The sequence below is a fragment of the Ischnura elegans genome, chromosome 12, assembly GCF_921293095.1.
Source record: "Ischnura elegans chromosome 12, ioIscEleg1.1, whole genome shotgun sequence".
Lineage (NCBI taxonomy): Eukaryota > Metazoa > Arthropoda > Insecta > Odonata > Coenagrionidae > Ischnura > Ischnura elegans.
This window is the reverse complement of record NC_060257.1, coordinates 12899909-12911916: the sequence shown is the minus strand read 5'-3', so window position 1 is coordinate 12911916 and position 12008 is coordinate 12899909. Positions and strand designations below refer to the sequence as shown.

Genomic DNA, 12008 nt, shown 5'->3' with positions numbered 1-12008 from the left:
ATGCATACAAAAATTAAAAAAAGGCATGCAAATAATAGCATGAAAGTTGTTTTTTGTTGTTTAAAACACTAAATTAGCCATTTTGATGCTTGTGAAATGTAACAGTCTTTAGCTGCTACGTCAATATTTTGTTCAAAATTTCACACTTTTTTAAATAAACTCGAGGCTTGATTATATGATAACAAGATGTGACATTCTCTTAAGTTTTATTTTAACTTGTATGTATGTTACAGCACATGGTGAAAGTCGTTGTTCTATAAGGTGACAAAATGTTTTTTACTTAAAGTGTGAAATAATTTCTTGGTTGTAGTAGCGTGACCCTAACACCATCTTCAGTCTGATGGTGCGTGTGACTCTTAAGTCACCTAAGGAACATATTTCTAGTGCTAACTGTACCTATGTTGTGTTGTGTGTGCCTATATTGAAAGAGCAATGTAGATTTTGTTTCATATGGTGGTGGAAACTGTTTTAGTGGTAATATGTAGAGATTTGCATTTATGGATAAAAAGTCTCATTCATAATGAGGACATCCTTGAAAATGACACAGACTGTAGAAATGGCTGTTAGGGTAATTTTTTTTATTAAGTGTGGAAAGTAGGATTTGTAGTTTTTATCATGGATATATCGCATTTCCACCAAGTGAAGCCTGAAATGATTGAAAAATCTCATCACGCTTAAATCTAATCAGTGGTCTTAGTACGTACATGTTAACATGATGCTGGGGTATGTGGAGGTCTTTGTATATTCCTAAATCATACCTGTGGTAGGGTTAGGTAGGATACAGGAACATTTCAAGTAATAGAATATTTTTGGCCTTTGTGATCTAACTCACAACTAATCACTGCGCTGGCGAAATCAGTTGTTATATATTTTTAAATCCCACAGAAATCCATAATAGCTGTGTAAATGCCAAATGGAGAGCAAACACCTTTTAGCGAGGTGGCGTTCCTTTAGGATATTTGAAAGAGATATTAGTCGAATCAACAATATGACCTAAGTGTCTTGATAAAGTACTAGTATTCCTTAAATTAGCTAAACTCTTGTTTGAATCCTTTAACGAATATCATAATTACACACCAAAATACTGTGTTTCGTGGGACATAGGCAACCTGGCCGAACATTCCCGCATTCATCGTTTTTTTTTTTTCGTCCATCCCTCTGAAAAATGATAGATCGAGGTTTCACTGTATCATTTTTGTCGTGCCAAATAATTACATAATATGTGGTCTGATAAGATCTTTACTATTTAAAATTGAGAAGTATTCAAGTTTGTTTTTCACTGCTGGAGCATGCAATTTGCAATTTTTGCACCGCTTGCGCTGATTTGCCCTGCTTTCCCTCGAATATATACACCACTTTTCAGGGTCTCTACTCATTGACACAGAAGATGATCGGGAATCAGGGTGGTGAGATGGCTAGTGTATTTATTGGCTTCTTACCCTGTGGGTCTGGGTTCAAATCCCTTTGGTAATAGTGATTTTTTGGAGACTGACCAATTCCTGTTTGAGTACTTTGTGGAGGGCACTTTTTTAGTATGCTCTCTTTGTTGGATGGGACATAAAGTTGTGAAAAAGAGTGTACCACCTGCAATGCCTCGTAACTTGAAATACGCTCAACACTACACTTCTTAGAAACATATGGGTGTAGTGCTAAATGTGCCTGTATTGTGCTGTGTGTGCCTTTATTAAGAGAGCTGCATAGATTTTGCAGTTGAAAATTTATATGGGAGCTGTTTTAATGGTATTTTGTAGTCATTCGCATTTATGAATCAAAAATCTCATCCCACTTAATATGATGAGGGTTTTACTAACTTGGATTACTGGGAGAAACTGGTCTTTAGGATAAACTAAGGAAGAAAAGATCGTATTACGAGGTTTTTTCTTTAGACATTCAGAGCTTTTGGTCAAGGGCAGGCTAATGGCGAAGCCCGGTGTCTTTCCACCCTTTCTTCCTTATTCCTCCCTATGGATTATATAACCTTGTTTGTTGGTCCCCAGATAGCACAAAGTAAGAGAATTATTAACTTCTTATGGTTTTCTTATGGAATAAATTGATAAGCAGCTTATCGTAAGCTAAGGGACTAATGTAAGGCAAGTATAAGATTTTAGGGAAGAATTGGTAAGGAATGCCGGTAAATATCCTCAGATTAACCCTTTTACTTCCAGCCCATTTCAGGTGGGATGTGCGAAGACTGCCAAGGCTATTCACCGGAATTTGCAACATTTCCGATTTAAAAAATTTTTAGCTATTTAATTTTAATAAAATACATATAGATTTTTTCCCAATACTTAAGGTATACGATCGTGCTGCGCCCGCTCCCAGCGGGATTCCCCCGCTCTTTTCAATGCAGGTCCACAGAGGGATAGGCGCGTTTCTAATTTTAAAATGTAGAATAAAAAAGGCAGGGTCTTATGTACAAATTTAATTGGAATGTTTATGTACAAATTGAGGTCATAGGACCTCTTTAAACACAAAATTGGAAGTAATTACACTATCCTCTGTTACACGCACATGATGACTCAAACTTACGTATCAACAGGAGACTTGAATGTGGAATCAGCAGCATTTTGATAAAAGTTATTCAAAGAATGCGAGATATTGTTGCAAATGAACAAATGTATCAGTTTGTGCGCCGTTAATGTCAGGAATATTTACCGGTTTTTGTTTTTTTTTGTTTTTTTTTTTTTTTAATTATTTAAAAACCAATTTTAGGAAACTATAGCAATATTTATGAAGTAAGATATGCCGTTGCTTGTTCTCTGATAAATTCAGTGCATTTTGGTACCTCATTTGTAGAGTTTGGTTGTGTATAAGTTGAGAACAAGGTATCTATACAGTAGAAATAATATAGAAGATTTATATCTTATAACCATAGATAGATTATGAGGGTTTATTTAAATTACAGCTGTTGAAAAGGCCAAAATCACGAAAAAAAAAAGTCAAATAAGTTGGGCTGATACATCAGCCCCTGGCAGTTTTCACTCAACCAGCGAGGGCCGATATATCAGCCCAGAGGCAGTAAAAGGGTTAACATAAGTCACTTCTGTTGGAGTGCTAAAGGCAGCAGAACAGTGAACTACACATGCAATGCCCCTGACATGAATTTAAAGCCTACCAGTTAAATACAGCGACTCTTTATAAGAGCTGAACAACTGCATAATAACAGATTTTCCCGTAAATAGAAAAAAATTAACAAATGCAAGCGACTGGCTGGTGAAGATGCAAAGCATAATACACGTACTTTTTCCTTCTGGCAGAGAGAAAAAAAATAACAATTAGGAGAATAAAACGTGTGACGATTAAGCATCTTTGTATGCTTACCATTATACTGCGGCCCCTGATAAGAATGAGAGGCATCGGTACCAGTTGAAAATCTAATTTTATTGAAAAAACTTAGCTGCTGCATGCATGAAACAAACTGAAATTATTCAAGGTCCATTCAATCTAGCATTTGTGAGTTTTAATTGATGGCCTGATAACCCAGTGAATAAACTATGTATATTAGAGATTCCTATTTCCAGCATTTTTATATTCTAACTCGATATTCATGTGAAATTATGTGTTTTCCTAGCAACCTTGGTTTTGCCATCATTTCATAAATGTGAACAATTTTCAATTATGGCTGTATGATGTTATTTCTCCTCATAGTATAGAAGTGGCAAGAATAAAAACATTATTCTTATGTGCAAATGCCTTAATGAATACTCTAAAACAATGGAATAATTTCAACATCTACAGAAGTGCTAAAAGTATGGCCTCCATTTTGTCACTACTTTGGATATTTGTCGGCCCGGCCGTAAGAAATCCTTAAGAAAAGGCCAACAAGTTTAATGTAAGTGCCCTCCTTATTTCTTCCTTTCACCTTATCTCAATGACTTAGAATGTGCTAGCTGAGTCACCTCCAAAAACCAACCAATAAAGCAACAAAAGATGATTGACTCGGCAATGCCTTGTAGATTTCCTATATTAGGAGGGTATACATATTAACATGCTCACTGGGGTGTGACCCACCTGTGGGTAAAACTGGCAAATGTCCTATTTTTCATCATCTTGTGGCTCTTGCCATTTTGCCAAATTGGAAGTTAATGTTATAAAACTTGGTCTGTTCCTACTTCGCATGGTAATTGATGTGATTCGACTGGAAGTTAAGTGTGACCCACTGGTGTGTCATGCCACCCAGGACAAAATTGGTTTAACGTAGGGCTGGTTTAACCCTTTCAGTGTGGCGCGCCGGTATATCGGCTTTTACCGCTCGGCTGAAAAGTGCGGCGCGCCGATATATCGGCTTTTACGTTATTGTTGTTAAATTTGAGGACATTGAAATAAAGAAACTTATACATCAGTAAACGTATGAAAATGTTTTGATTATTGTCCAATTTAATCTCATTAAATTAAAAAAATAACGCTTAAAGATATCTAAAAAATGAACTGTATAATGTTTATTTTTCCTAGTTGCTACATTTTATTAAAATACCCTCCGCATTTTTCAACTGCACCCCAGGAAGAAGGACGGCACTAAAAGGGTTAATGACCCACTGGCAAGTCACATACTGCTGCCAGTCTAGGTTGTGGATCGCAACATGTCCATCATACGCTCAAACCCTGGGTGAATACTTTGGTCTGTTTGTGATCAATCTTCATGTAATATTCCCAGAAATATGAAAACAAAATTAATTTGGTGACTTGAAATATTAAGATCCTGTGAGCTGATACTTGAATCTGTCGCTGTGTGTTTGGAATGGCAAAAGACTCTTCTTATTTTCTCACCAGTTTGAATGTGCGCATGGTGCTTCTGGTTCGGGACCCCAGGGGAACAATGCAGAGCCGTCGCCATAGGGAGTGGTGCCCACCGAGTCCCGACTGCTCAGATCCCAGGCACCTCTGCGCTGACCTCGTGGAGGACTACTGGACAGCTGTTGAGCTCCTCAAAGAGTACCCTGACAAATTTCGGTATGAAGTGGTTGATCATTGCAGAATGACTGAGACCTTCATCTAACGATTGTTAACACGTTGCGTACGGATGGTGAGAATTCTCGTCATTTTTTTCCCGAACATTCCGGACAGATGACGAAGATTCTCGTCATTTAGGTGCGTCAACCTTCACAATTTTAAAGCATACAATACGTATTCGTTGGTACGTTTTCAGTTGTTGTTCATTATTCATAATGAATTGATGCATCATAACATTTGATTGGGCAAAGTTATATTCTAAACATTAGCTTTTTAACCATGTTTAAACCAAAGGCATTACACATATCTCAACACCTCCACCCAGAATTGGCGTTCATAGGAATTTAAATACCCCGGTACGCAACGTGTTAACAAGAGATTTTTTTGTCACATCTGCTGCATTAAAGGGCCGACAGGGTGTTCAGGGACTGAGAAAATTAGGAATTCTATGTGAATTTTTAGCCCCTGAAATTATTCATTTTATGGATTTATGCTGGAGAATTTTTGGGTTCCCATTCAACCGTGAAAACCTTAAAACCGTGAATTTTGTCTACCGTGAAAAAACCTGGAAAAAGCTTTGAATTTCATCATAAAATGTTAAAAACTCTCAAACTTGATTGCAGAACTACGATTGACGGATCAAAAGAAACATCAATATGTCGATCATGCATGTTTCAAGGTCAGTCACGCGCATACACTGTCCACGCATTTATCTCCACTGCATATTGGAAGCGCAATTATTGGTCCGTGTGCCATGACTACACATTAACCTTTACCCTTTCATCGCTGTGAACGTACCTAGTACGTTCGCACGACAGGCTGCTGTGAACATACTTTTTCTTCCTCCGTGCCATGCACTCAAAATTTTTGCTGAAGCATTCCAATGGGTCACTAATCCAAGCGAGGGGGGTGGGGGGCCTCCCTCCCCACCAAAAGTGACCACCATAAGTCACGAAAAAATGTTTGCTTTTGTTCCCACCGCCCTCTTTCTGTCTTTAGTGGCCTTGTTTAACATTTTCAGTGGTTATTTAAGATATAATTTTTAAATCCTCTTTCTTATTGAATTTATGCTGTTAACCCTTTCACTGCTGTGAGCATACCTGGTACGTTTGCACGGCAGGCTGCTGTGAATGTCCTTTTTCTTCCTCCCTGCCTTGTGCCTCAGCACTCCGAAAGGTCGCTTATCCGCGACCCTTTCCTCGATGAGCTCACCCTCACTGGCCACTTGCCCCTCTCTTCGACCCTCCGAGCGGGGGGGCCTCCCTCCCCAAAAGTGACCACTCTGACTGCATTTTGAAAATCTATCAATCAATCCTATCATCAAAAAATGATTGTTTGCATCACACTCCTGCCAATGAAGCAATCAAGTGCATCTTTGAGCCATGTTTCTGCGATGAAAAATAACGATTTTGTTAAGTTTGCTAAAGTGGCCAATTTTTTTGTAAATATATGTAGAAAAGGCCTTAACAACAGTGGTATTTACCTCCTCAATTGGACTTGCCACGTCTATCGCTCGTGTTGAATCTAGATAGCAAAACTCGAAACCAATCATCGGTTTGAAATTTTCAAGCATACCTAATCCAGAGAAAAAAGATTCCAATACAGAATGAGAGATCGAGATTATTCTGTCTCGAAATTAATCCCGAGTGATTCAAGCACAACCCTCCTGGACGTTTTTTCAACTACATACCGTATTTGACAGATGCATCTTTTTTCCTAAATAATAGCTCGAAGAAACACCTGCATCTTCTATGTGGAGCTTCAACCTCGATTTTTAATATGAATCCATTATATTTACTAATATATATTCATAATTCATTTGAAGAATTTTCTAATTGCTATTGTTATCATTAAGGTCATTGCTATTATGTGACGTTATTTATTGTTTATATATTATTTTACGTATTACTAACATTTTGCTCGCTTCTACGATATTGTAGGAGTTGGGAGTGAGATATCGAACAAGCTTGATAATATTTTCTACATGTAAGGAACATGGAGGGTGAGCACCAGGAGAATTCCGTGTGTCCTGAAGTAGATATTACAGTAAAACCTCTATACATTGGAATGGAGGGGGCCAAAATTTGGGCAATTTGATGTATGTAGGTTCACTATAGAGAGGTTTTAGTGATAGGCTCCATTTTTTCTTATCCTTCAGAAATGAAAGGTACTACATACTGTCTTGTTAACCATTATATTTATGTGTTTAAACAAACATGCATGCATTAGTGAATATGTATTTATTATTTAAATTACAGAATGCGAGTGCTATCGCATGATTTTACCATGATTCGAGAGAAAACGATGTGATCTCTCTTAATTCAACAGTCACTTAAAATGATTGGGATAGTTGGATACCTTTTTTCCTTATTTACTGTTAGGTATGCTCTCCTAGCTATGGAAAATGGCCACAACTAATGATTAACTTAAAAATTGCAGCTCATTAAAGGCTCATAAGCATTTATCGCTGAAAATGTCATTCCATGTACGTAAATGCAGCTGCATTAATGGTCTCTAGTTGTCTCGGTATGATTTGCAGAGGTGGTTAGGCCATCTCAGGGGTGTCTCCTTGGTATGATAAGTGGAGGTTTTACGAGATAAAGAGTTTTGCTACATAGAGGTTTGCCTATAAATTTACATGTAAATCTGACGGGACCGTAGGGCTGGTATGAAGTATGGAGGTTTATGTTGTAAAGAGGTTTACTACATTGTGGTTTTACTGTATTTTTCCCCTTCAGGGTGCTGCGATATGAGGAGCTATCCTTAAATCCAACTGCGATGACTGAGGACCTCTTTGAGTTCTTTGGCCTGGCTCAGGAGGCTGAGGAGAAGTCAGGGGCACCGCCAGAGGAGAAGAACTCCCCACCCCTACATCCCTTCATCGTCCAATTCTTGGAAACGCATACCAAAGCAGACCAGGTGATTTTTACTGCATTCCATTGTATTTTAGAGATGATGGATAAGTCACAAGGTTTTTGTGCTGCTCTTCACTTGCTCTTCATTTCAATAGGTATAAAATATTATTTATTTATTTATATGTTTTTCCAATAGCCTAAGGGAGTGACAATTCATTATTTACTGATTAAAGTGCCTGTACAACATACAAATTAAAATACCAACACCGATTAAAAATATCGTTTCCAAATACTTAATGCAAGAAAGAATAATTAAAAAAAAAAGAGATACATACAAAAATATAAATATGCATGTACTTGCTTGTTTTACTACAGTAATTCTTCCAAACAAAATACATATTTAATTCTCATGCAAGCAATTTATCAGGTCATCGTTTATTGTAAAATGGGGGAAAAGTTCATACTTGGACGTTCCATGTCAGTTCATCGAGGCCTGAAACCTACCCACTCAGATTTTGAGGATATTTTCTACTCTTCTTCTTTTCATTTAGTCATTGTGCAGTCATTGACATCTCTCTTCGCTTACTCTACTTGTTTAGTTTGCACAACCATTTAAAATTGGGGTGGAACTGCAGCTATTCAAAGATTGTGGTCAAGGGCACTCATATCTCCAGAAAAAAATAAATTGCCTCAGTCTTATTTTCATCAGATTCTAATGAAAATTTGGAAGTTTATCATAGAAAGCAAGGGGACTCCAAATATTAATTGGGAACTAATCTCAGAGTTGTTGAAATTTTTATAGACACTCATGTCTCATAAGATTTTAAAATATTTTACGCCAAAAACATTGTTCTGTAAAACATCAGAAGGAGTTTCGCTAGAAAATGGGGCAGTTTTGACTTACTAGTCTGGTCTTACATTTTTCCCGCTGGCCTTCATGTAGGAGAGTGGGTACAGGACTTATGACAGGTACCTGAGCTCACTTTTCATGGAGCCCAAGGACATTAGAGATTGGGGAACATTGAGGACCTGCTGGCCTTCAGCAAGTACATCTATCCCGATGAGTGATCATTAATTGGTGGCCGGCACAAGTGCCGAGGTAGCCCAGCTACCTGGGCTACTGTGACATCATAAACTTATCTGTGAAAGGGTTAGGTCTGTTGAAATTTTTTCTAGGAATAGCTCAAGAAGTACATATTTAAATAAGCACTTTCAATTTTCCTTAATTATAAAATTTATCCCAACCTAGGTTTCAATGTTACTCCGTTATCTTCACGGTGGATCTCTTCATCTTCTTCACTTGGATGCAGTATTGCCAAGCAGTGCAGAACCACAATTTTAACTTTTTTATATCATAAGATGGCATTGTCTTGTATTTTTACATCATCACTTTAATTAAAACCTTCATAAACTTTGAATGTGACTTCATTATTTTTATTACGATAAAAGTAAAGGTAACTAAAGGTATCTTTTGCAGCCCCCCCTTGAGATTTTTCTGTATTCACTACTCTGCTTGGAAGGTGATGAAATATCAAAACCTAGGTCGGAATAAATTTTATAACTGTGGAAAATTGCAAGTGTTTGTTTCAGTATGGAAATATTCCACTCCATCACACTTGGATCGTCGGACTTTAACCCTTAGACTCTGGGAACGTTTTCATACATGTTGTACGCTGACTGCAGAAAAACTTTTTTAAACGTTTGATCATTGCTTGACTACCTTCTTCAGTTTCCCAAATTTTTTTTTGTTACCTGGATAGAGCCCAGGTGCACTTTTCCACACTATAGGGATCGCTATTGCAGCTTGAACATCCCCCAAAAATACAAAACGTTCGCACTGCCAAAGGATTTTGCTCAAGAAGTTTTTAAAATGGAAAAATATGGTTCTCTGTATTCTCACTAAATCCCAAGTGTAATCTTATCTTATGTTTGCTTCCAGGGTGGTGTTTCAAGCACTCACAGGGACTCGAGATCAGCTCCGTTTCGTTGGCGTAAAGAGTTGACCCTGAGTGAGATAGCCACCATCCAAACGTCCTGCAAGGAAGCGATGCATCTGTGGGGTTACAAGGAGCTGGCCATCAAGAGGTTCTCCAATTTAGCGCGTGGTGGATCTCTCAAAGGACAGCAAGACTTGGACAATTTTAATCCCCTGATGAACTTAGTCATGACGTGAGATTTTAGGACTCAAGATTTATACACATGAAGCTTTTAAGATAAAAGTGATGATGGTGGTGTCTAATGCTATCATCACTGTTTTGGGTATCCAAAGAGCAATAATTTCAATTTAGACTGTTTTATGAGTCTGCTGGCTTAGACTTTTTGCCAAAATGCAACTGTATTCTTCTCAGTAGAAGAGGAGGGGGATGACCTCAGATAGTGCCTGGCATATTTAATATGGAATATTCTAAAATATTACTATATTATCATTTCGTGCATAGGGAAAGCAGCAATGAATTAACTAATAAGATTTCTGATTAGCCAAATTTAAGATATGCATGTGTATTTAAGAAAGAAAACGAAGCAGTGTCATGCAATGACTTTTTATGTGGGACGGAAAACTAGGTGATCTCAAGTTTGAAGTTTGATAGCAAAAAAAAAACATATGTTTAGCATATGCGAGCCAATTGTATCGAAATTAGCTGTGATTTATTATGCATTCTAAAGACTAATTGGTTATTATACCTGGGTTAACTTTTTCTGCACTGCGGGTCTTATACACAGGTCTTGGCCCTGCCAAGTGAGCTTTTTGAGCATCACGAGCCAGTAGTAATGTAGTTAACACTGCTGTAGTTTTGTAAACTGTTGAAAGCATATGGTAGAAAAGAGGTACGGAGAAGAAATGTTGGGTTTCATGAGCGTTGCATTTGCCTTCAAGAATCCTATCCATAGTGTGGCTCCACAATTTTGATGTGGATATTATATATACTCGGCATTATCCCATTGACCAGCTACAAATCCCCTGGAATACACCCGAAAGAGCTCCTCATTATCTTCTGTACATTCTGTGGTCTCGTTCATATCCAGTGGTCTTTTAGGCTTCCTCGTCCCTGTTAAATTTCTCTTGTTTCATTTTTTCATTCATTTTTTATGTGAAAGTTGTAAATATGGAGTGGGGCATTTGGGAAAGCCTCTTCATTTGTAGCACAGTAGACGTTTTGGATCCCAATGTGTACCCTCAATACATTGTTTTAGCCTGTTTTCTTTTGGGACCACTAAGACTTAGGTTTTGAATTCTGTGACATTGTCAATTTCTTGATTTGAAGACTTTTTTACAGATTCATCGCCTTAACATTAAGATTGTCTGAAAAACTCAATCCTTTCAAACATTGCCAATTCGATCGTCTCTTTTGTTAATGAGTCGGTGGGTGAGTGAGTATTTTGTAGTTTTATACCTAATATCGTTAAGTTTAAAGAAATATAGTGACATCAATGAGTGCAGAATAAATGGAAGAGACTTTTTAACAGCTGGCAGGCATGCATATGAATAACTGTTGGTTTTTCTGTTATTGAGCTTCCAATGCGAGTCCACCTAGTTTGATGTGCAACAATTGTGAGTTGATCCCACTTAGGCTGTAGTGTGAAGGAAGTCAGGCCAGGTGGAGTTCTTGCCACGTTTCACCTTAATGCCATAATGGAAGTGCATACTTTTTTTAATTCCATGACAATAGTTGCTTGAACTGCTCTGGCGAGCAGAAGCATAGGTATATAATAATGATTTATGCTCGGTTCCAAATACCTTTGTGGTTCAAGGGGTGAGACTATTACAAGTACTATACAAATACGATAAGTATGCCCTTCATTTCAAGTCCGGATGCTGTTTGTGGACTCTGACTGATGGGGGATTAAATTCCAGATTGTGGAAAAAATAGCAAAAAATTAAGTGGAGCACTTAATGAACAATTAGCTCAATGTCTCTGGGGCATTTATACAATAAAATTAATGCCATCTAACATTCTTTAGTAGAACTATCAGCACACTGCCTTACTCACTGGATTGAAATAGAGTTCAATTGTTTCTTAGCCGAATCAATGCTTTTTTTTCTTCTCAAATTTACTTCTCAATCCCATGCTGTATACATGTTATTTTTCACCTCAAGATGATGAAAGTGTGGTTCTACTCATCCACACTTTCAGCTAGCCAAGACAATTTGAAAAGCTCATGAAAAAACTATGACCTGTGCATTTCAATGTTTTGCTCTAATTT

General features: G+C 37.6%; 1 protein-coding gene across 1 annotated transcript in view; it reads left to right on the top strand.

Annotated features, from left to right (window-relative positions):
- Positions 1 to 12008, top strand: part of LOC124168970 (carbohydrate sulfotransferase 5-like) — a 112942-nt gene extending 100934 nt beyond the window's left edge. The window contains exons 7-9 of the mRNA XM_046547393.1: positions 4771 to 4950; positions 7689 to 7869; positions 9745 to 12008. Coding sequence (XP_046403349.1) covers positions 4771 to 4950; positions 7689 to 7869; positions 9745 to 9978 — 595 coding nt within the window. The 3' untranslated portion in view covers positions 9979 to 12008. The remainder of the gene's footprint in view (positions 1 to 4770; positions 4951 to 7688; positions 7870 to 9744) is intronic.